Here is a 25,148-nt window from a genome sequence, read left to right on the forward strand (position 1 = left end):
CAACCTGAGAATCTGATGCACAGGCATGTTAGTCAAATAGCCTGCAAACCTGTGTGGAATGAGACTGCCCAATGCCAAGTTCCCCGGTGGTTTGGTCTAAAAAATAAAAAAAACCTAAAAAACGTATTATTGTTTCATTGTTAGTCACTTGGTTGTGCATTATTAGAATATGAGGGGGGAATTATATTAACACGTGTAAGAGGTATACCTCTGCAGTCCCGATGTTTGTTTCTTATTAAACCCTCTAATTAAATTCTTTTTAAAAGGGTGCTTTGTAGCATTGTCTCGCTTTTTAGCTAATCTCATTTTGTTAAAAAAAATCCTGAAATGTCAAGAAGTGATAAAATGGTACCACGTGTCAAGTTCATAAAAAAGATTTATTCAGTTAATAAAAATGGGTTTATATAAAGCAGAGGCAGTGTAGGGTGAGAAGATTATATTAATGACAGTAACTCATTCTTCCAACAATAAAGGAAAAAATGATGGAGTCTTGGCATTTATCAAACATTTGTTATTATTTAGGACTTATATTCTTTTTCTTTTCATTTTGCTTTACTTAGAAATAGGTAGTCTAATGTGTACTGGGAGCTCCAAAATACATTATTAGCTGCTAATGTTATTGGGCTCATGAACTAATTACATCTGCAAAACATTTTTCAGAAATTCCCTCATTAGATCTCACTAGCGGGCATGCACTTACTTTAACCTCACTTCACCTATAAGATATTAAACAATAAAGATTGCTTCATTTTTTCCTCCCTCTTTGTCTCCATTATTTTTCTGGGAATGGGGATCTCCCGCTAAGATCACAATGCTTTTAACATGGCTGGATGTCTGAAGGCTGCACCAGCCTACCTGCTGAGAGAATTCACTGCAGCGCCAACCTGTCCACTGCATGGGAAATTTATGACCTGGCCCCATCCCCTATAGGATGACTCCACCATTGGTAGAATCTAGTGAAAGCCCCCAGCCCACTGAATGGCTCAACTGCCTCATCTTTTTTCCACACTTTTCTCCCCTCCCCTTCCTACTTTTTTTTTTAAAGCATACTCTTCTTTCCCAATCATGCTTCTCTTTCCTGTTTTGTGTTGTTTTGACTCCACATGTGTCAGCCATCCCCTTTAGAAGTGAGCAGTAAACGCCTAAATTAAAGAGATGGCTGATTTTGTCTGAGATCCATTCTTTAAACAGAACTCTGTCTGACTGGCACTAAGTAAGGAGATTTTTGCTCACCGTTAAAGAAGAAAGAATTTTCAAAAGCAGGTTGATGATGCAATGGGCTGAATCTAATTTGTCCGTATTAGCTAACCATAAAGGTTTAATTTTTATCATCCTTTGTTACCTCTGAGCAGCTGAAGTTTGTTTGGTGTCTGGTGTTTTTATTTTATTTATATTGGCATGTTACCAGTTCTTGAAGTAATGGTTGTTCCAGCAGTTGACGTTTGTCTGTATATCTATCCAAGGGGGGAAAGTAAGGTGCAAAAATACAAAATTAAATTTAAAAAAGACACGGAAAGGGATGAAAAAGACGATGGCGAGCAATAGGATAAGAAGGAAACAGTTACACAGCTGGAGATCTAGAACCTCAACAGATATTTCTCTAAAATATTCCACATTAACAATCACTAATCATTGCTGTGGTCATCACAGCCACAGATTAAATTCTATCGGTTTATTGGTGTTTTTTGTTACATGTGTTTTTGAAATTTAAAAACAAAGCAACAAGTTTGGAATAAATGAAACCCAAGACTCGTCACTGCTCTTTGTCTTATTCTTTGTGTAATAATCATGGATCATACATTCATTCATCCGTCCCTCTGGCCGTGGCCACCACTATACTGTTCTATACTGTGCTGTGCTTCTTCGATGCCTTGGCAGCAAATTAAGTTAAAGTCTGAGTGGAAAAAAGAAGCCCTTAAATGTTGCCATATGCAGGATTGCATGGGAACTTCCTGAGGAGCACATGTTGTTCTGGGTGTCTTGAAGAGGTGTTGAGTCCCTATAGTCTATAGAGTTTAACTTAGTATGGTGGGCCACTCAACAATCATAATGAATACAGCAATTCATGATAGAGGATAATATTTTGTAAAAATGTCATATTTAAGAAGTGTCAAATCTAAACGAGTCAGCGGTTGTTAAATACAATGTGACGTGTGTCATGTGACAGTGCGCTCCAACTAGAAGTCCAGTATTCAGACTTGATGTTTTTGTGCACCACATCTCTCTTTACACACGTTAGCCACTTACGACACATACTTAACTCTCACAGCTTGCGAAACCAAATCTGTTTCTACAATCACCGGGACATTTCATGTCTCGATTAAAAACAATAGAGATTTTGGAGCTGTTCTGTTTGAGGGGAATCCAGAGTTTCTCTCTTTTTTTTTTTTCTTTTTTTTAAAATGAAATGTTGTTTTCTTTTATTTTGCATGTAAAACGTCTTCTCCACACCTATTGCTTTTTACTGGTGTCTTTCAACTGTCACTACTGGAACCCTGTCTTGAAAAGTTACAATGAGAATCAATTAACTAATGCAATCATAAAAATAATGCAAATTGTTGTCTCTTTGTGTGTGTGTGTGTGTGTGTGTGTGTGTGTGTGTGTGTGTGTGTGTGTGTGATGATATTTCATTTACAGGATTACTGGTTTTCTCTGGTGTTTAGACGTCTGGTTGGTCCCAAGGTTTTAGCTGTGCGAGTGGCTGGACTGCAGAGGAAGCCGCAACCAGGACGAGTCATACGAGACAAGCTACGTATCTATGCCCACTGTACCAGCTATCAAAAGTACGTGCTTAACTACCTTGGATTAGTTTGTAACCTGTTCCAGTTTTGCTGCTGAATGCTCATAGACTTTTAGTAAAGTCTAGCAATACTTTCAGGAATGTCAGACAGAAAACAGATGACTGTAGTTTAAAGAACGCCCCCTCTTGCCTCTCACAAACACCTGAGGCTGGTGTCTGGTGAGGAAGAACAAAATCCCTAACTCCACCATTTGGCTTCCCATAAATAAGCAGACCATAGACACCCGCTCATTCACAGCTCAGAGACTATAAAACTTAACGGGTATCACTTATCAGGTGTGTGGGTTCTGTCTCCCTGTCGTCAAAGGGCTGCTGAAAGGTGTGCACAGACCTTTATCCCATGTCAGATTGGCTGGAGGGGGATATTTGAGGGGGAGGGACAATAAGGCAGTCTGTGCCGCGAGGAGATAAAGAGTGCCACCATGGCCTGTTCAAGGTTATCATTTAACCCAGGCCAGTGGCTGTCAGCACTAGGGTAGACTTACGGCCATACTCTAGACGGTGCTCATTTACAGGTGGAGCATCTCTTAGAAAAATATCGGAGCACGGCAAAGATAGGTGGTTGATAAATGTGCAAGAAATACTACAGAAGCGTGAGTTCTAGTGACACTCATGCAGATATTCTAAATAGTTTTCAACAAGTGTACTCACTCAGTCTCTTGGTATGTATTGTAAATTTAGGAGTAGAGAAATGCCCTCGGCATGTGGAGTCACTGAGCTCCACTCAAGATACCAATCAGCCCTAGACTCATATGTTCAGACAGTGAAGCACTAAAGCAGTCTGTCTCAAATCCAAAGCCACTTCAGTTGCCATTATTTCTGCTACTTTGTGGTTTTACACAGTCAGCCCTTAAGTAGGCAAACCATTGTAGTCTTGGTGGTTTGACTAAATTGTATTAGAGAGCAAAGAATATAAATGTGTCCAAGCAGTCTTTGCAGATTAAATATGACTTCCACTGCCCTTTTACCCCTTTTAGTGGTTTGAATGGCATTTTTTTTTCACTTTCCAGCGATGCTCCAACATCAAACAGCATCAACACATGTTTATGTTCCTGGTTTGGATCTTTAAGAACCTCATCATTTTAAAGGTCTAAAAGGTTATTATCTCCTACTCCATCTAACCATCTGAACCATGGTCCACATTTCTGAGAAACAAGGCTGTAGGAGTTTAACACAGAGCCAGATATAATGTGTTCCCAGTAGGAGTACGGGACTATATCTCCTGGTAGATATATTAAACATTAACAGTCCTGCCGGGTTACTGAAATTGCTAAACCTGTGCACAAAAAACAAAGGTAAACATAAAACCAAAATCCAATATTGCTTTGAAGATATGAGATTTAGGAGGTGGTAACTGGGAGCGATGTCTACCAGACGGTGAACACCAAGGCTGACATGTGGTATTCACTAGAGCTGTGTTGTCTTTGTCCTCATATATGGGCTCTTATTAGATTTTATCATGTTTGTCTTATCTGTCTCACTGAGTTATTTACCTTTGACCAGTATTCCTATCAAATTGTGTCCCCGGTGTTTTGCTCTAAGGAGAGGGACTCAAAGACTGTTGTCTGTGTAACTCAAGAAGTGTTGCCCTTTGTGTTCACACCCCTCATTTGACCCTGGGCCAGACAGCGGCAGGTTTCAATACTGGATATTGTATAAGAGAAGCAGATTTCTGTATTAGATAGACTTTAATGGAATGATAAAGGCTTCAAAAATGAAATGCAGTTTAATATGTTGATGCTAAATATATAGTAGATGATGGGTTTTAGGCTATAATAAAAAGTAACTTGCTATGTAAAGGAATTTCCTTTTTATAGCCGGCTTTATCTTTCTTTATTAATTTTCCGAAAGCCTTTTGATCCAGATTAGATCAAGGAGTCGTGGTTTTATTCCATTACTATATGGGATGCAAATATCAAAGACTTTCTTCTCTTTGTAGTCATCTTTAATTATAGAGAATTTTATTCAACATGGCAATGTAATATATAATGAATCCCCATTAACAGATGTGGAGAGGCGACGTTTTCTGTTGTGCCCTGATCTTTTTTTTCTAAATGTAAAAGAAAATTAATGAGGCAGTGTCCATCTTTTTCTTTGTGACACTAGTCATAACTATGTCAGAGGATCCATAACGATCTACATCATCAACCTGCATCGATCGAGGAAGAAAATCAAATTGGCTGGAACGTTACGGAACAAGACTGTCCATCAGTACCTACTGCAGCCCTATGGCAATGATGGACTGCGAGCCAAGTTAGTATCTCTAGTCTCTTACACATGTGCAGATATAAACTTAAACATGCACACGTGCTTTAGGTAATTGTTTTCTATGTGAAACAGTTCTTTTCTATTTATTTATGTCGCTCAAAAAAGAGAAATGTGACAGTTATTGCTCATATAAAACAAAAAGAAAAGAATAAAATGCTGATTATTTGTACACTGCTTGAGTAAACCTTGGTTTGTAAAAGGAATTACTTGTGCAAATGTCAGGAAAAACACTGAAATGGAGAATAGGAAAATTATAATTTTATAAACAAGTTTATGCCTCCAAACTTAATAGGGTGTTAAACATCAAAACTTCAAAGAGCTGCAGTGACTCAATTTACTTTTATGACCACAGTGTATAATTTATATGGAGCCAGCATGCTGAGTGAGTGCCACACCGCAAAACATGCAAATGTACACTCAAATGCAATTACCTTTTCCTGTCTTTATCTGGATTAGAGTTAGGTGAAGACAAGTATTCTCATAAAGAATAATGTGTAACAATTAAAGCTAACTGAAAAATAAAACTTAAGTTTGTTCAGATGGTCATTGTCATTGCACTGCTTTAATTTGCCACCTTAATTATTGAAGGAAATTTTCAGAGAGCACAGTCCTTTGCAAAGTTTTAGTGTGTTTTCATGTCCTTTTTTGAGTTTGTTTTTATAGCCTACAACAGATGTTTTAGCAATCGATTTTTCATTTTATATACATTCCATTTAGCTACAATATATTTCACTTTATGTAACAAGGTAATATAATTCCCATTTCCTTAAAATGTCTCTTAAAATAAAAACTTTATGCTTTCAGTCTTTAACTCTCTCCCTTAATCCCCTGGCCTGTTATTCGGACTCAGACTTAAGACACAAATCCTGAAATAACAGTCTAATGACCTAAGACTGTGTGTGTGCGTGTCTGTCTTTTTGTTATATGATACCCATATGCGGCCTTAATGAAAGCTCAAGCATGATCCTTCAATAACAGTGTAATGATGGAAGATGTTTTAGGTGTAAGAACAGGATCGCAAGGCAAATAATAGGAGAGCAAGCTAACGATGTGCCTGGCCTAAAGTGCTTTCATTTACCACATGGAGTGCAGGGAGATTTTTATGATGAATTTAGCAACACCAGATGTCTATAAATTGGTTTGAGTAGTGGAACTTTTTAAGTTTTCAGACCCATGTATGTGAAGAAAGGCTTTGAGCAGTCCGGTTTGAATTACAACTTCTCATTAGTGAACATCATTTTATTTGATCTTTTCTTGAATTCAATGTTCATGTAAAAGTCTTCAAACCACTGCCCTTTATTCCTTTATTATTGTGAACATTACAATCTCAGGGGAAACGTAGATAGAAAATAGTGTGGACAGACTGCATTTACATTAATAATAATTAGCATATTGTGTCCTGTATGGATAAAGAGAACCACTGTGAATTAAAAAAGCAAAGGTCATACTCAAACTGACTGTTATTTGGTTTAATGAAACTGGTGTTTGACTTTGTAAAATTGGATTTGTTCACGTAAGTAGATTTCTATGATCATGCCTAGTCAGGAGTCTTAAAAAAAGAAAAAATAAATATTAATAGGTTTTACAGTAGATGAAGATGTAGCAGGGGTTATTTTGATGAATGTGACAACCTAAATCATTACAATATAACACTTTAACAGAGTGTCTTAGAAAATTGTTTCATATATATGAGGAGCATATTGGTTTTTGTAGCCTTATGACTTTTATCACAGTGAGCAGCTGCAGTAAATGCAGCTAAAGCCAAATATTAGGGAATACAGATGACCCAAAATGTTAACAGAGAAATAAACTTGGGTTTGCTCTTGGTATTTTCCACTCAACGTGTCAGTTTTCACACTTTGCAGTTGTTTTAATTACAATAATGTGACAACAGCACCCCCTGCTGGCAGAATGATAGGCAAGATACAAGGCCCATGAAATAATGAAGATCCCGAGTCTTTTGTTGATAAAGTCTTACCATGGCCTACCAGTTTTATTTGTCAGAAGGCAGGGGAAGAAGACTTGGAATATAAGACGGTCGGTAAATTTGATTATGTGACTTAAGCATGTTGTAACTCACTGAGTTAACACACCGTATTTCTTCTTCTCTTTGCAGACATGTCCAGTTGAATGGGGAAAAGCTGGTCATGATGAACAATGAGACATTCCCAGAGCTGAAGCCCAAGACATTGAGGGCGGGACGGACAATAGCTATGCCTCCCATGACTATAGGTTTTTATGTTATCAAAAATATTAATGCTTACGCCTGTCGGAGATAACATTGATCCTTTATCCCCATGAAGTGTCATCTGATACCACACCACCAACACCAGTTTTACTCAGATTTTAAAGACTAGAATACCACTTTGTGAGAAGTTTTACAAAATGCTCAAGTACTCTTACAGACAAAACAATTCTCTGGATAACAAGCTTCCATCCGCACTGATATATATTTAAATGATCAAGCAGATTAAAAAAACAAACCCAGGCTTTCTAAGTCAAGACACACACGCACTGAAAACTTCCAATTGCTTTTTACCAGCAGTTCCTCAAATGCTACAAGACTGCAGTTGCAGAAATAAAATAAAAAAACACAAATTTTTTAACCATGTGTTAGAGAGTTTAGACTTTTGAAATTTTATTTACAGCCTCTATTTCTAATCTTTGACCTACAGAATGAGGAGATTTACACAAATCACTTTCAGTATGACTTGATCCTTTTCACAGAGAGAAAACATACCATGGTGTGTTTCTTCTTGACCCCATGCTGTCTGTGTATGTTTGTGTATGCATGTGTTTTATTGATAAAGCTACTGATGTGTCTGTTGAGGGTGCCGCTCAAACCACACTTTGTTTTCCTCTGCCATATCAAATGGCTGAAAATTGCAAATCTCTTTTTTCCCCTCATTCTTTTTTGTGTGCATGCTTTGAGGATCTTTGTGCGCACTTCAGTTTAACTGCAGGATATAATAGACAGGATGTGTCACTAGCTGTTTTGCTGTGATGCGCAGATAGATAATGTGAACCCATCATTCACATCACCTGGATCCACAGCTAAATCAGACTATAGATTAAAAAAAAAATCAAATACAGATTTTTTTCAGGTACATTTTAGCACTTCTTACTCTTTTCTTTTCTTGATCTTTTGTTTTTAATCCTTTAATGCTGCTAGGTTTCTTTTGTACTAAATATACTATATATATATATATATATATTTTACAGTACATATTGTACAGGTTCACTGTCATATTATTAGATTATGTATTGTACATAAAAAAGAGTGATAAAGTGTTTTAAGCTTGATATGTTTACTTATATTCAGTATACAACTAATTTATATTGCTTTGTCTTTATATTTCTATTATATAAGAGTTGTACTAATGCCCCAATTTTAAAGCAAAATCTGTGCAAAAGAACAAAAAAGAACCTGTAGGAATGTACTCATTCAGTAACAGGGTGACCAACTGACATTGATTTTAAAAAAATAAACACACACATGGTGGTGGGTCTAATTAAAAGGGGGGGGGGAACCAACACACAAATCCAACTATCTTGCGATGGTTTACAGACTGTCATCTGCATTTTACTTCAAAATATTTTGACTAACTTATGCTGAAAAGTAAGACCGCGGTCAGTGAAAATGTCCCCTCGAGAGAGCTAGTCATGACGCCTTTTGAGCTTTAAACTGACACCATTAAGAACAGTGATAAGCAAGTGCAGGTTAAGTGTCTAAACATGTAAAATATAAAAAATAATTATCCTCTGAATGTGTTTATAGTTAATGTGGAGATGTTCATATTTCATTTGGAGAGCATTATTTTATATATGTAAAGTGTGCCTATATTATTTTTTGGTAAAAAAAAAAAAAGTTTACATGAATAATAAAGACCTAAAAATACCCAAGATCTTGAAAGCTTTCTTTATTTTCTTTTGTAAAAATGAGCAATTCACCACAGACTACACTAAAACAAAGAATGTAATCCTACTCAGATGTTAGTTTGTCTACAGGTCAAACTCCATAACCTTTGACTGTAAATTCATTATAGCATTAACGAGGGGATTTGGGAGGAAGTTTTACGTCTGCACAAACAGCTAAGTCCCATCATGTGAAAGTGCACTGAAACCAGACTCCACAGCGGTTCTCGGGACATGACGGAGATCTGCAGGAGCACATGGTAACCAATAGAAAAAAGAAACAAAGAGATCGGAAGATATGATTTATACTTGCACAAGAGCACAAAGCAAAGCAGAAATGCCCTTGTACTGTGATCCCAATACAAAGGCACGGTATTAAAGTTTACCATCGTTTGTGCACTCACTCAATCAGCTCTTTATACACACACACAGACTGTTAGACTCTGTGGCCCAGTTGTGGAAGCAGCTGGAGCAAGTCTTTGTAGCGGGAAGAGTGCTGTCTTGTCACTGCATGAGGCAGCTGCTGATGGGAAACATGAAGCCAGGATGAACTAAAAGTCCAGACCTCAGCTTGACCCAGACAGGCTAAACCTGAGCCACACTTGGCTCAGTGTGCGCTGATGCATAGACAACTGGAATCTGCTTGGTAGACTTGTATAGAAGGGAAATAAAGGACCATGGTTAAATGCCCGTCATCTAGGTTCCTTCGGGTTCTCCTACACAAGAAAAACTCCACTGAGCAAATTTGATCTTTCCTGACACGGAGTCGTTACCACTGGCACCCCTTCAAGAGCCTGATCCAAAGCATATACCTTGAATTAGATTTTGTGCCATTCATGCGAAATAGCTTCTTGCTTTCATGTAAGGAGCAGAAATGTTTGGTCTGAGAAATGAACTTCAGGAACAGCCTCCTTTCACATGTGGTTTATTTTAAACAGCCCGACATTGTTGACATGTAAGAATCAAACCAGACTCGTTAACACCTGGCCCATTTCATCTGGGATCTTTGAAGAGGAAATTTTATTCATTATACTGTGTTGGCTACACATATATATACAGGGTTAGATAAAAACATGCTTTATTTTCAAAGTAAAGTCAGAGAGAGAGCAGACGTACTAAAGTTGAATAAGATAAGTCGATTAAATTGGGCAGCACGCTCCAGAAAATTGCTTTAAATCTCAGTTGCCAGTGCGGGTTAGAAATATTCTTACATCAGCTACCTGTTGATATGGATCAGAAAATAAAACTGCATGCCTTTCTGATGAAAAGCATGTTGAATTTGTTAACTACCCGCAGTACCTCTGCCCTGAAAGTAATGGTTAAGCAATAATTGACCGAGGCAATGGGAACAGTGAACTTAGTGAACTTCCTAAGACTCAGAACAGGATCTTATCAACCTGAATGGGTTGAAATGGTTTTGTTTGGCAAACTCTGGTTCATATAAACCCGTGCTTTGTGACAATAACGGCTGAACATCAAATCCTCTGACAAAATCAAATTCTGTTGTGGTTTAGGAGGACTGTATGGTGTCCAGCCACTTCTGCGTGACAGTCTCTCCTTAGCCGAGGTAACTGCTACCCAGGCCCACCTAACACTGTTTATACTCCATGATCCATTTTGAGACATGCAAGGCCCTCTTGCCCTGTTAGCAAACACTGAGGATTTCTAGATGTTTACTCTGTATATACAGGATACAGCTTAAGTAAGACTTCTGTGGATGCCGGATACCTAGAAAACTGATGGACCAGATTAGATTTTGGCCCGCAACATTGAAGTCTTGGCATTTTGAACCATTTTGAGCTAAGCAAGGTTAATAAAACATAAATATTTATCCTACTATGGTTCTTTGCTCCACTCAGCAGCCAAGCATACAAACAGTGCCGAATATTATGATATAACACAGATTTGCTGAAGACTTTTCTCTGAAAAACATAATGATATTTGTTGAATATGTTTTTATATGGAAGATGTGTGTAATATGTTGTTTACTGCAAAGGTTTTAGGCACCAAAAAATCAACATGCTTTCATAAATATAACCATTTAGTTTTTTAGGTCGTACAATATGGATCGAACAGAATACACAAGTCAACATTTCGTGAAACCAACTTTGCATTCAGCCTAGGTTTTCCAGGTTGTTCAAAGCACCTCCAAGAACTTGAAACTGTTCTTGTGCAGATCTAAGCTGTTCCTACAGTCTCTGTAAGAACAGTTTCTCGCACTGACCCAATGGCATTGGCCCCAAAGTCAAACTGGCCCAGTGGCCTGTAAAATTAACTCAGTCCAGAAAAGATGCCTTTCCTTTTTTGGAAAATGTTTGTTAAAAACACTCGGTCACGCTATAGGTCTATTCGTCTTTATTCTCACTGGCACTAAGATCTAGTAAATGTCAATTCTGTGGTAACTGTGACGCTCCTGCATGAGTGAAAACCTGATCTAAAGATTAAGACAACAAATTGTCTGTCCCAGGACTTTTTGTGCCTACTGTGATAAATGGGTGGATGTTCACTGTGTTTTCATGCTTCAGAATCAGTTTTGGACCAATTAGAACATTAATCTGTTCATCCATCATTCCATTGACTTTCAGTTCAGTTCATTTTTATTTCAAACATGTGCCTTCACAATCATTACAAAATATCATTCCATTATTTGTTTGAAAAGGAGTAGGCAGAAGTATTTACTTATTTGTCCCTACCCCCTCAAGTTTTACCTCTCATTCATTTAATTTTTTTTTTAGTCTTAAATTAAACAAACAACATATGAAACAAAAGTAAAACAAAACAAAACATACATAAATCAAAAACAAGAAATTAGCAAGCCCCACCACAGTATAGTTTCTTTCATATGAAAAATACAGAATGTGTATATTTGCAGATACACAAGTTATGGAAAAACAACAAACCAAAACCAAAAAACCCCCAAAAAGAACCACAACACCATTACCAGCAACATTACCGTCCTGGGTTAACCCCGTTTTCTTCATTCTTATACTTATTTAAAATTATGTTTTTATATTTTACTTTAAACTGTTTTATGTTTTTACTGTCTTTTATTTCTTCTGTTAGACTGTTCCATAATTTAACTCCTGCAATTGAGATTGACATAGTTCTTAAAGTTGTTCTAGCACTTTGTATTTTTAAATTCCATTTCCCTCTTAAGTTATGCCCACCTTCTCTTCACTTTCTTCCACTTCTCCAATTCCAGGTCACAGGGAGCCTCAAACTTATGCCAGCTGTCATTGGGTGAGACGCTGGGTACACCCTGGACAAGTCACCAGTGTATCGCAGGGCTAACACAGAGAGACAAACAACCATTCATGCTCATATTCATGCCTATGACCAATTTAGAATCACCAATTAACCTGAGAAACATGCTTTTGTGGGAGTGCCACCCAAGCCAGCAGGCCACCTCCTAAAATCTTTGCTCAGCATGCAGAGTAAGGTCCATGTATATAGCTTGTTATTTTAGCCATTTATCAAAACATGTCACATTACCGCTATAGAAGGATGAGATTCAAAAATGCAGACTTTTGGTTTAATTCAAAAGTTTTTAAGGTTTCCTCAATAACCTTTGAAGAACAGAATTTTGATACCCAGTCCCTGGTTTTTAGGGACTCATGAGCAATTTGGCAAATTAATATAATATTAAATAAAAAGCTCCACATTTTTTCATGTGACAGGTTTTATATTGACTGTCCTTCCTGACAAAACACCAAAATTATTTCTGTCTCCTCCAGGGATTGAACTGGGGGTCTTTTGGTTGCAAACCCCTACACTTTGAAGTCTCGTAACATAATATGAAATATAAAGCTACTTAGATAAAAACGTTTTGTGACTGTGTGCATTGTGGAATCTATGTTTTTTATGAGACTTTGCCTTTTTAAGTTGTTGTTTGTTTCTGGGGTCTCCGGGCTTTAATTTTGACTTCAGGTAGCAAAATGCAGCTTAAAATGGTCAATATTCCACTTCCTGACCTTCAAAAACTCGTGTGATGCCATCGCTGTTTGTTTTAGATCTGTGCTCTAACGCACTGCTGCATTTGACTAAATCTGAGCACAAAGTTTAGAATTTATCAGGCTGCTTCTCTTTTCTGTCAATAAACACTTATTACACCGTGTGTTTAACAGGTGCTTTCCCCTTCACATCATTAAAGAGAAAACATCATCAGCAAAGGTGGTGGAAGTCTAACTTCCGGAGGAGGGGAGAAAAGTCTTAAAACATTTTGGGCAATAACAGCACTCTTTTTAGATTTTTTTTTTTTTTATAAATATGTTTTTATGGGTGACTTCATACATGCAACTGTGACACCAAAGTGACCACTTAAATTAAAGAAAACTTTAGTGACAACGCTTCAAAATAAGTGTCTAAATAAGTGCTTTTAGATATTTCAGGATGGCTGTCAAGTGGCAAGACTTGGTTCTACAAGGGCTTTGTACATGTACACGTTTATCTGTCTATCCAGATGAAATGTTGAATAGCTTTTTAGGTATGAAAAGCCTAATCTGGCTTTTCTAGGCTGATCTCTGATTTGCACATTCTAGTGAATGAACTGAAAGGGAAGCTGGGGAGTGTTCTTAAACTGGGTAGATATTGTAAAAGCCTTTCTCTTTACCATGGAAAACATCCTGCTATCATCCAACAATGTTGTCTTGCATGGGTGTCCAGAACGGGTTAGGGTTTTTTTTTTTTTTTAGGGGGGGTTGGTTTTTAATGCTGCTCAGTGTTTTCTTTTTCCCTCTGAATGTAGCAAACATCTTTGATTTCAGCACCACTCGCTCTCTGGTGGAACTGTTCTGATCTTGCAGTACAACTACCTGTTTCTCTTGCACTCACTCCTCCTAGGATTCCATTTGGTGGACAGCAACAGCTCCCAAATGCGAAAGTCTGACTTGGAATGAACACCAGGCCTTTTGCAGTATTAATCACATAAATAAACTTTCATACATTTGCCAAACACTGTGACTCCCCCACCACCACCACTACAATATAATACATCCAATTAATTAATTTCAATATTTTTTCCTCTGTACACGTCAAAGATTTGCCATTTTCTGAGTAGCTTCCATACAAATCCCGAAGCTTTACTACAACAGGCAAACAGATTTGCACTAAATGTCAAACCAAGAAAGCGGGCACGAGTACGCTTCTAATCTCAGTCTCAATCATGCAGCTGCATGCCACAAATACCAGCTATTATACAGCATAGCTCTCCTAGTCATGTGGGCCACTTTATGCACCAGCACATGACTTTTTCCTGCCTCACTGATCATCGGGCTCCCCGAGGGGTAATCCACTTCGAGGAGCTTCCACTTAACACGAGCTCCTTAACAGCAGCAGTCTGACGAGCGCTTCTCCTCGATAGTTTGACAGCTCCAGCTCTTTTCACACCAGCAAACTTCCTGCCTGAAGTCACATGACTGAACGCTGGTGTCGCGCTGCAGCGCGGAAGGAAGAAGGCAGCTTGGGTTGAAACTGTAACCCGCTATGAAAACGTCCCCAAACGGCCCGGAAAACTGAGGAGGGCTGATTGATAGGACAACGGAGACACTGGACTGGGATGCTGGAGTTATCCGGCGCAGAAAAGTGTGAGTGATTTGCGGTGATACGAGTTGTAACTTTGGTCACTACGTTTGTGGATCAGCAGACTGTGTATGGAGGAAGTTAAAAGTTTTGTAAAAGAGGGAAGGCTTTTAGTAAAACACGGGATGTGAATGCACGGATCGGAGCTCCATGAAAAAAGAGAAGCTGCTCATGGTTACATCAGGTGTTTCTGACTGCACGTTTTTAGTCTATGGGTTTGCAAAAGATTTGCAAATCAGATTTTTCTGCCTTTCTCACAACTTTTGCCCAACTGGCTATCATGAGATATTAATTAAATATGCGTTAGATGTACAAAAACCAGCCAAAACATAAAAAGAAAGAGAAGAAAAGATTGTTTGTTATGTTTCAAAGATCTGAGCCCCTAAGGATCCTTTCTGTTTCAAAGCTGTCGTTACCCCATCTGTACACTCACTGTGTTGCTCTCACCACAATTACAAACATTATTTAAATCTTTTGTTGAGGAGAAGGACCTTTGTGAACAAGGGTGGACATTTTGGTATTTATGCTCCCGATCTTACTTTTTTCCTGCCTCTGAGCCTGAATATCGTCATTAATATACTATCAGAGTCTACCTACTTTAGGCCAGGAAGCAACAGAGCCTAGGAGAAGGCTTATTTCCTTGCTTTCGGTTACTCCTGTGGCAAATGTATTCACAATAATAATACTGTTACAATGACTCAGTGTCACTGAGCTAGTCGTGATCTTTATACCAAAGATGCTACAGAGATACAAGTGTCATTAATTTCTGTACCTATAATCTATAATGATTTTTTTTAAACAAGTATCCCTATTTCCTAATAATATAGGATTTTTAGGTCGATACAAATAGCAATATTTGTTTATTTAAAAATCTGATATATGGGTGGATTTTTTTTCAGCCCCATGAAACAGTCCTGTTTTTCAAAATAAGCGTCATGACCCAGACTGACTAGCTTCATATTCCTCTGTGTTAAAACGGAGGCTTTGCTCTTTATTTAACTATTTCCACATTGAATTGTGGTATTGAAGCTCCATTAACTAAGATTTTTCACTTGATGATGGCTTTTGCATTGACAATGCCTTCTTTATTCACACACATGCTACTACCTGATCAAGTTTTCTGTAATGGGAAACGCACCATGGTTGAAGGGTGTTTCGGGTATTACAATGCCGACATCGATATACTTGCTAATGGCTAATATCGGCCCCACCAATATATCAGTCAGGGTCTATTTGGCAACCTTTTCATAAGTCACTAGTTCTCCAACATTTTCTATTACAGTCATCAACAATATAAGAATATATCATTCATTCTGCTCTATATTCTTGCCACCTGGTTGTCCACACCTACCTGCAGTGGCTTTAAGCCCCATCAGGAGGCCAGTCCTGCAAACTGAGAACTGCTTCTGTAAGCTAATCAAATATAAATGCATGCTTACACAGACATGCTTTCAGATCAATACTTATGAAAAAATGATGTGATCTTTCTTTTTCTTTTTTTTTCTTTTTTTAGATTTTTCAAACTTGTGCTCTAAATGCTGGAACAATAAAATGGAAATCTGAGGACTGTTTAATCGTGTTTCAAGATTTTAACATCTTCCTTTTGGGCATGCCTTAGCTGTGTGAATAGTATCAAGTCAGTCCTTTGTGCTTCACAAAATTCCTCCCCGGACTCTGTTTTATGTCTTTCACCTCAGTACTTTTAACATTTTTTTTTTTTTACAGCCTAATGCGTGTGGAGAAGTTGGAGTAAAATAGGACACCGCATTAAAAAAGGACAGGAACGCATCTGTAGTCCAGATGAAGTGCTTGCTGATAGCAAGTGAGAGTGCTGAAATGCTCTTCTACTGGACTGACTTGGAATTTCAGCAGAATATCCAGAAACAGTATGGAGCGTCTCAAGAGGAAGGCCACGAGGTAAAGTTGAAGAAAGCTGTATTCAGCAGACACTCTGCATGTGCTTTTGAACTTGTTTCCTGTACGTGTTAAAATGAGTTGATCGTTTGCTTTTTTTCTCTCCCAGTTTCCGGCCTTTGAGGACAGCATCAGCACTCTGTTTGCTCCCATCATCATCTCCTTCAGCACCATGGTGACAGAGGCTGACAGCTACACATCTTTCACGACAGAAAACAACCACATCTACGTACTACACCAGGTAGCACCTGCCATACACAGAAAAAACTGTCTTCATCCCCCTGCACAAGTTCCTAAGTTATCTAAAAATTGTGCTATGACTCTAATTTCTCTTGACCTTGTTTGAAGATTTCTGATCTGTAAAGCAATCAGGCTTCAGCAACAGCACCTAAATGCAGGCCTTTGTCTCTGTGAAGCAGCATGTTTTATCATGTGAGTCTTGTTAAGGCTTTATCCTCCTGCCGCGCATGATGCAGTTATCGAGTCCAAGCACTTGACATGTTTCAGGTCCACTCAGCGTCAGCAGCCTTTTAGCTCTTTCTTGTGTAAACCCTTTATCGCTTAGAGAAATCAAAGAGCAGAAGACAACCGCCTTCACTTTATTTTCCAGCTCATTCATTCGCTTGGGGCAAAACCACATTTATTAGGGTATTTTGTGTCTACAGTTTGATGAGTGCCTGTACATTGCTGTGAATGGAGACGGCGAGGAAAAGGAGGAGGATCTAAGGAGGAAAATCTACGTGATGAATAAGATGATTGAAGTTTTGTTTGGCATGGTGACCCTCAGTGGGAACCTCCTCAGGAAAGAGTAAGACATTTTGTCTGTTTATCATTGGCTTTTAATACAGCATGAGGTTTAGTATGAGCATATGTTGCTCGTCACCAGACTGCGCGCCCGGGACACGGAGCAAAGGCTGAGACTGTGGAAGCATCTCCAGAGTCTGCTGGAGACCTACAGCCACCTCCGAGAGAGTGATCAGAGCTTCTTAGTGGAGGTGTGGTTCTTTCTCACTTAGTACAGATTAGAAAATAGACTTTTTCTTTCTTTTTAAAAAAAAAAAAAATCTCTTTAAAATCTTATTCAAAAATCACCATCATCACTCTGTTAGGCGGTGGAGAGGCTGATCCACCCCACACTGTGTGAGCAGTGCATCGAATTCCTGGAGCGCCGTTTGGTTCAGCAGATCAACAGCAGCGTAGAGAGAGGAGGAGAGGAGGTGCTGCATGCCTTCATCCTGGTTCACACCAAACTGCTCGCTTTCTACTCCAGGTACAGATGTTTCTATAAACCTGTCACATTATTTTTATAGCTTACACCCTTCCTCGTATATCACCTGTACTTACAGTTCATATACTCATATACCTACCTTTTTTACTTTTTACAATTCAACATGGTAATGGCTACAACCATCTATTTCTTTCTAGTCGCAATGCAAGTATACTCAGCACCTCAGACCTCCTGGCGCTCATCATCATGGCACAGAATATGTATCCTAGCAACGTGGATGTGGATGACCCAAGTCCAGAGGTACAAAGTGGTGACAGCCTCTCAAACAGCACCGACAAAGCATGTTGTTACTGAGTGTTTATTCTCTCTTTCTGTGCACTTTGCCTGAAGGATATTGATAGTACATCTGGTTCTGGCCATGAAAGTTTTTACACCCCAGAGCCCTCACCTACAGACAAAGACTCAAGCAGTTCAGGTGGGTTGTTGAGTAGAGCTTTTGTGTTCAGATCATCAAACAGATTTTAACAGACAAGGATAAAACCGAGTAGATACAAAATGCAGATTCCTACTTCTCAAACTGTATCTGTGACCAGATTAAGTCATGTTAAGTGTGCAGAGCATGTTCTTTGTCATTTGTTTCTTTATTTTTCACATCACCAGAAAAGCCAGTGAGGGGAAGCACTCCTGTGTTTGAGTTTGTAGACCCAGACATCCAGGTGAGAATACATTTGTAAACAAAGTAAACAGCTTTCTGTTTGTGTGTTACCCTGACACAATGTGAAACACACTGTATTCAGATGGCAGAGGACAGCTTGAGTACTCTAGAAGTTTATCCACCTGATCCAGCAACCCCTCACAAAGTCTTCTTAGAGGTCTCGCAAAAAGATGGCCTCTATCCCATGATGCCTCACTCCATGTACTGTCTCAAACTGTGGCCTGGCATCACACTAGTTCTGCTAACTAAGGTTTGTGAATACCAACAAGCAAACAATGTGTGTATTAGTGACTCCATATGAAGTCGCGTACAGTCTATATGTGCAGTAATTTGCTTGTTTACAGTATGTGCGCACAGACATATTGTTGTTTGTGGCCAGTAGGGGGAGTCTTTTTGACTTATTTGGAGATACATCTATTTAACCTCTGTGCCATGAAGTGTTCACAGCATCTAAATATATTTTTGCTCAGTTGTTTAAACAGTTCATTTTTTTTCATATTTATCTGTGTCATCTGTGTCAGTTTCCACACAGTGGAGTAGCCATGTCTGTGTATACATTTTGGGAAGCCTTTGCCAAACTGGAGAAGCGCTTAAATGAAGGCCAAGGAGGTTCCACAAGAGGCCAGCCTATGCATGAAGTGCGCAGCAAGCTGGATAAATTCCTTAAAACCCTGGCACTGAATGGGATACAGGTTTGTTTTTGTGTGTTGTTGTGCTTTTGCGTTGAGTGGCTGTATTCTTCTACACTTCCTCAGCACTCGTCTGCCTTTGCCACAAACACCCAAGTCAAAAAACTGACTTTAATCCTCATTTGTTATCACAGAAACACAGAATGTTTGCACATGATCCAATCAAATCTTTTTCTTCTTTTTTTGTCTTTTCTTCTTCTAACCAGTCCTCACAGTTGCAAAATGTCTGGACCGAATTCAAAAACCGGGCCTTCTCCAGAGGAGGGCCTGGGTTCAGCAGAGAGTAAGTCTCTTACTGCCCTCTGCTGGCCAAATGACAGCAAGACAGTTTGATGACCCTGTGAGGCTTTAAATGTCTGTTTATGTTGCAGTCTTATCCTGTGGTGCAAGAACATGAAGACCCAACTGTGTGGCATATACCGACAGTGTTTTCTGTCTGACTCTGGACCAGACGACACTCCTCGTCATCTCTCCCCTGGCCTGCGAGAGCGGGCCCAGACCATGGTGCAGTGAGTGTCTGTCAGCTACTATTTTCGTTGTTATATTTTAGGCTTGCCAACTTGACTTCATTTTTTTATTTTGACACTGTGCAACCTCGTCCTTCATTATTTTGTCTGTATCCTCTTTGTCTTCCTATCTTTGTCTCACTCTCTAAGGGAGCAGCTGATGGACTGGAAGGACTTCCTGTTAGTGAAAAGCAAGAGGAACATCACCATGGTCTCATATCCTCTCAGTGCAGCAACTCTGTGATGTCCTGTTTTGTCTAATTTCTCTGCAATTGTTTTCTACAAAGAAGAATTTGTAATATTTGTAAAAGAATATTTTGTATTTTTATGGTTTTTAACAACATACATACACTTAAAAAACCCAAAAAACAAACCCATTGTTATGCTGAGCGTATTAATCTTAACTGATTAATCTCACTTACCTGGAGGATTTCCCAGGCCTCGTCCACTTTATCTGTGTGGACCGATCAAGCGGACAAATGATAGCGCCATCACTCAGCATCACAGAGCGGACCACGTCTGAGCTGGGGAAGGGACCAGTGGCTCAGTATATCAAAAACAAGGTCACTAAAACTAGAACTACATCTTATTTGTTTTGGGGTAAAGTATAGAAGTCAATAGCCCCCTCGTCATTTCTTTCTATTTTGCTGGGGAAATGGGAAATGGGTAAATTGATTTATTGGAATGTGTCCAAACATAGATGGAAATAGAGTAGCTGTAGCTAACTGTAGACACTCGACTGTTCTACTCGTCTCATCTCTGTACATATTGATGATTATTTGAACAAAAAATGTCAAATTTGAATTTCTCACTCGATAAGATCTGTTGCCCTACTTCAGTCAATTTCTCTCTTCAATGAACAGTAGACCTAATGGTCAGATGCATTTCTCAGTTGCTGTGTCAGGTCTTTGCAGGAATGTTTTCCATTTTCTGTTCATCTGCTGGGTTTTAGGCCTGCCATTTCTTTTTTGGCCTTCACTTGTTCAGTTTTCAGTTACATTTTTAAGGATATGACAAGTTTTCAGCTAATAGCTTTTTGGGAATCACATTGTTGGTTCAAAAATACAATTTTATGTCTCTCAAGCTATGTCATCTTTGGCATTTTTCCTAGACTCAACTAAAGAAATGTCAGCAAACTGTGTGTTTGTGGAACAGGCTGCTAGTAACAAAGTGCCAAAGGTAGTAAGGAATTTGAAGTAAGCCTTTTGCTAAGTTTTCTGTTACGTCTAGACACAACATTAATTCTTCTTTTGTGGTAGGTGCCTTTTTTATATCACTCTGCAAATGGTCAGGTGCAAGGACTGGACTGAAAATTGGTGAAAAGGCAGGCAATATCAAAGAAAAGCTTTGAAAGACCTTCAGAAAGCCTGGAGACCTATTACTCAAAAAACGACAAAGTCTGACTTCTTGGAAGTCAAACATGTACAGATAGTTTTGTTTCATGTGTGGTGGTGAGTTTATGTGTCGACTCTTTCCTAGTGTTGTGATAAATTAGGCCAGCTGTCTGTAGCCTCATGTTCATCGTACATTGGGCTGTGCATAAGACAGCGTGTGGATAATCACAGTATGCATATTTTTGTCATTTCTTTTTTCTAATCCATACTGAAGATGTGGAGCCTGGTCAGCACAACACGGCACTATCTTCAGAAGGGTTACTCCACTCTAACATTACGTGATGGAGATTTCTACTTCTGCTACTTTCTCTGGTTTGAAAATGAAACTGTAAGTCACTGCTGTACTTTGTTCTGTTATCCATAAAAACAAATTTAACAGCCTGAAACAGCAAAAAAGCCTATAATTCAATTTGTATACCTCTTCAATCAGGGCTTCAAGTTGGAGGCAAAAGACATACCCATCATGCCCGATGACTCCGCCCCTATCGGGATGCTTGCTCAGAATTACTACAGGTAACCAGCCTGGTGTGATAGAAATATTTTCTTTAATTCGTTCTCCTGACTAAACAAAGCGATGCATGTTGCAGGAAGCTGCTGCGGTACTATAGTAAGAATCACCCGGGCGAGACAGTGAAATGCTACGAGCTCCTAACAGTTCACCTGGGAGTCATCCCCACTGAGATCATCCTCCAGCACTGCAGGCAGCTGGCAAGCAAATTATGGGAGCCCTCACGCAACCCACTGCTGTAGACAGACCCACACTCTCACAGTGGGTCAGAGTAGCCAAGAACAAAAAAAACAACTCTTATTTTACATGTTGTGTTCTGCATCTGTTTCATTGTCAGTGTATTTTTGTATTGTGTTTAAAATCCTAAGACCCAAAATTATTTATTGAAAGCACTTTGATTTCTGATTAGATAAATCAAACCCCACTGTGCGCTGTACACACCTCGTCTTTTATGAAGCATGTTCCACTTCCTAATTTTTGGGTATTTTAATATGTTCTTAAAAATATGTATTTGACTTATTTCTTATTTATTATTAATCTAAATATTTGTATCATTTTACTGAGATTTTTTTTTCTTTTTAAAATTTGTGGCTGATTTTTGGTTTGTTTTTTGGTTTGTTTTTAAGAAATGCAGCTATTGTCCCTTTTTTTTGCCTTTACTAATGGCAGCGTAATAAGATGTATGAAGGAAACATAGTAATAGTAATTATGGTTTGTCTGTCTTAATAAACGAGAAATAATTTTTGAGAAAAAACAATCAGTAGTCTCACATTCTTATGTTTTATGTTTATTAAATTGTTGTAAACTCAGTTGAAATAGTACAGTGTGAACCCAGACCATCACGTTTCTGTGTGGTAGCACAATTTAGCTTCTCCTATCACAATTACAGAACAGGATCCAGTGATTTAACATGTTCATTGAATTGTAATGAGAAAAATTAGCCTCTACCGTCACTTGAAGTTAAATGTGCTCAGCAATCAGTTAACCACATGATGCTGTGAGCATTTTAGAATCAGTCTGCAGTGTGTAGGGTTCTTCAGTTCTGTATATCACCAATCTTTGACTCATACCCCTCCTGTTAGGTCAGTCACTACTCCTGCAGCCACCAGGTCCTTCAAGAAGAGTTTTTCAGCAGTTACATCATGCACCACCTGGATATAATCATAGGGAGAAAAATGAGTCGAAGCATGAAGCTCAGACGCCTCCTTGCCACTGCTTTGATCATTAAGCTAAACTTACTTGAGACTTCATTGTGTCCATGCGTATGGCCTCATAATAATGAAGCCTGGCCTCGGGGTGCTGCATGTCATACCCAAACCCAGCCAGGCTCACCTGGTCGCACATCTGCAAAGCCATCACCACTCCAGTGGCACCAATTGTTGGCAATATGTTCTTGGGGAGGAAAAAAAAACGACCTGTGACGTAGTTTGCAACATAAGTTCAGTCCCGTTTCAGCATAATAGCAAAAGCCCTCCTAACGGCTGTGAGTTTATGATTTTAAGTGAAAGTAATTTTGTTATTTGCACAGTCATTAATGTCCACAGATTATTCATTCATAGAAACTCACATTTCTCTGGTTCAGTTCATATTTCTCTATAACTTGGCCCATCTTGTGAATAATCTCTGGGTGGACGATCTTGAAGCTCTCTGGTGTCAGGGGGATATGATCCACAACTTCCTTCCAGAACCACATTTTGGACCAGAAGCTCTATTGAAAAATAAAAATAAAAGGAGATATAGGGTGTATATGTATAGTATAGTGCCATTGCTACATGACTTTCTGTGATGCTTGTGTGTGCAATATGCCCTTTCCGTGTGCAGTGGAGGATCTTGTGATGTGGCCTTACCAGAGGTTGTTTGGTGATCACAGAAGTAAGCCAGTCTAAATCGAGGCTCTTAAAGACCACCACAGCAAATATGCTAGTCTTTCTGTACTCGTTTGAGGAGTGAGGTGCTCCCTCTGGGTACGTCAGGCGGATGGTTGTCCTCGAACCAACATCTCTCTCAAAGCCATGCACCGGAGCATTATTCAGCCTGGTAACACAGATGGAGCCTGTGAGATGACGACCATCACAACAGTTTAAAAATAGGCGCCACAGTCTGTCTTTGGTGTCCACTTGACACAGGAATGCATACCTGATAATGATGTCATACTGATCTATATGTGATCCAAGATGGCTCCCATGAAGAATCCCTCCACTACCCACCACCACGCATCGCGTGCAGCTGCCTTCTCTCTTCAATGATGGAGGCAGGCCAGGTTGAGGCAGAGTGGCGAGCGCTACAGCGAGATGCTGTTCGATGCCCTGAAACCCAAGAGGAGGAGACAGACTCCATGGCTCACGCCTCTCCTGCTGTACAAACACGGGGATGTCTTGGAGGCCAACAGGACAAGACAGGTGCTTGAGGTGGTTTAGACACCAGCGAGGCAGACAAGGTCCTGCCAGCAGAGAGGCTGACCGATTTAGTACGGCCTGAACAGAGGGAAAAACATTTAAGCTAAAAGAAAGGGAAAGAAACCATCTCAAATACTTGCCAAGATGTACAAAGATGCATCTGTACCATATCTTTGGGTTGTTGATAGTCGTCTTTGATAGCTGCCACCTTGTCCGCGGGGAGATAAGCAGGAATCAGAATAGCCAAATAACATCCGATCAGCAGCATCAGGCTAAAGAAAAGGTTCTCCTCTCTTTACAGCAGATTGTTTTTTTTTAATGCAATAAAATATAGTGTTAGTTATAAATAGCACAGATAATATCCCACAAAGGAAATGCAGTACTACAGATGTGCTGCACCTGTTGAGAAAAACATCTCTGGAGTCAGTCTTTGGGACCACTTTCTTCCTGTGAAAGGCTGGTCTTGGGGTTGCCGCTTCTGCGGCCTCAGGCAGCTGCTGAGAGCTGTCGTCCAGGTCTGCTACACTCAAGCGATTCAGCGTTACCATGGTGCTCGTACTTTCACCTGAAACACACACAGTGCTGAACTCACGGCAGTGAACATAATCTCCACTTTATAACAGCAACGTCATGAACTAAACTCTTTCTATGGCAGATACAAACCTCTGTAATTATAGACATTAGAGTAAATTTAACTGAAAAATGTGAGCTTACACTCTTTTAAAATGGTTTTTACACAGTAAAAAGCCAAGATCAACATCAATTTGGGTAATATAAGCAACGGTACTCACAGCCAGGATGATAAAAGACAAGCTGATTGTTAACTGTGTCCTTGCCTGAGCTCCATGGGTGAGAGGAGAGGAGAAGAACATAACAACATCTATTGTTATGTTCTGCTAAAATGGCTGCTGCTGCTTCCTATCTGTCTGAACTCTGTCACTTCCTTCAGAGTTAAACATTAACATGTCACTCATTTGCAAACATTTCTGACTGAGTGGGACCAAGTGAGTGTGTGTGTCTATACAATTAAAATCTGCACAAACACATCACGTGAAAGGGGGGAAGTGTCAGACATGGTAAATACAACACTGAAGTACACCTAAAAGGTTTTAAGCACTAAAAAGGAGAAGTGTTTGTGTAGCTGCCGCACAACCCGTTATCAAACAGCCCTGTGTCATGTACTGTATGCAGACAAAGGCAGTTGATTTACAAAATCCATGCCCTTTGCTGATTTATCT

The 25,148-nt window shown here is 39.3% G+C and overlaps 3 protein-coding genes across 3 annotated transcripts in view; 2 read left to right on the forward strand and 1 right to left on the reverse strand.

Moving 5' to 3' along the window:
* hpse2 (heparanase 2) overlaps positions 1-7,395 on the forward strand; it is a 49,561-nt gene extending 42,166 nt beyond the window's left edge. The window contains exons 10-12 of the mRNA XM_085369278.1: positions 2,638-2,783; positions 4,907-5,053; positions 7,185-7,395. Of these exons, the coding sequence (XP_085225404.1) occupies positions 2,638-2,783; positions 4,907-5,053; positions 7,185-7,347 (456 nt within the window). The 3' untranslated portion in view covers positions 7,348-7,395. The remainder of the gene's footprint in view (positions 1-2,637; positions 2,784-4,906; positions 5,054-7,184) is intronic.
* Positions 7,396-14,441: 7,046 nt separating this feature from the next.
* Positions 14,442-21,880, forward strand: hps1 (HPS1 biogenesis of lysosomal organelles complex 3 subunit 1). The gene is made up of 18 exons (XM_085369279.1): positions 14,442-14,565; positions 16,286-16,477; positions 16,584-16,715; positions 17,140-17,282; positions 17,361-17,469; positions 17,584-17,744; positions 17,900-18,002; positions 18,093-18,177; positions 18,363-18,418; positions 18,500-18,667; positions 18,939-19,109; positions 19,313-19,389; positions 19,478-19,615; positions 19,763-19,828; positions 20,031-20,175; positions 21,221-21,334; positions 21,437-21,519; positions 21,594-21,880. Exons 2-18 carry the CDS (start codon positions 16,361-16,363, stop codon positions 21,754-21,756), a joined length of 2,031 nt encoding a protein of 676 aa, XP_085225405.1. The 5' UTR covers positions 14,442-14,565; positions 16,286-16,360; the 3' UTR covers positions 21,757-21,880.
* Positions 21,881-22,294: 414 nt separating this feature from the next.
* Positions 22,295-24,819, reverse strand: st3gal7 (ST3 beta-galactoside alpha-2,3-sialyltransferase 7). Its single transcript, XM_085369280.1, has 8 exons — positions 24,702-24,819; positions 24,310-24,475; positions 24,077-24,203; positions 23,651-23,988; positions 23,362-23,548; positions 23,082-23,222; positions 22,754-22,906; positions 22,295-22,665 (listed from the first exon to the last, which is right to left on the reverse strand). Exons 2-8 carry the CDS (start codon positions 24,456-24,458, stop codon positions 22,579-22,581), a joined length of 1,182 nt encoding a protein of 393 aa, XP_085225406.1. The 5' UTR covers positions 24,459-24,475; positions 24,702-24,819; the 3' UTR covers positions 22,295-22,578.
* Positions 24,820-25,148: the final 329 nt, after the last annotated feature.

Source organism: Diplotaxodon limnothrissa, linkage group LG13, assembly GCF_057381915.1.
Source record: "Diplotaxodon limnothrissa isolate DT_005_m linkage group LG13, D_limnothrissa_male_GT1.1, whole genome shotgun sequence".
Lineage (NCBI taxonomy): Eukaryota > Metazoa > Chordata > Actinopteri > Cichliformes > Cichlidae > Diplotaxodon > Diplotaxodon limnothrissa.

Coding starts and splice junctions, on each gene's coding strand:
- hps1 (XM_085369279.1), top strand. CDS start 16,361: ATGAAGTGCTTGCTGATAGCAAGTGAGAGTGCTGAAATGCTCTTCTAC. Junction 17,283..17,360: donor GGGAACCTCCTCAGGAAAGA/GTAAGACATTTT, acceptor GCTCGTCACCAG/ACTGCGCGCCCGGGACACGG. Junction 18,668..18,938: donor CACTAGTTCTGCTAACTAAG/GTTTGTGAATAC, acceptor CATCTGTGTCAG/TTTCCACACAGTGGAGTAGC.
- st3gal7 (XM_085369280.1), bottom strand. CDS start 24,458: ATGGTAACGCTGAATCGCTTGAGTGTAGCAGACCTGGACGACAGCTCT. Junction 23,989..24,076: donor ATCAACAACCCAAAGATATG/GTACAGATGCAT, acceptor CCCTCTGTTCAG/GCCGTACTAAATCGGTCAGC. Junction 22,907..23,081: donor ATGAACTGAACCAGAGAAAT/GTGAGTTTCTAT, acceptor TTCCTCCCCAAG/AACATATTGCCAACAATTGG.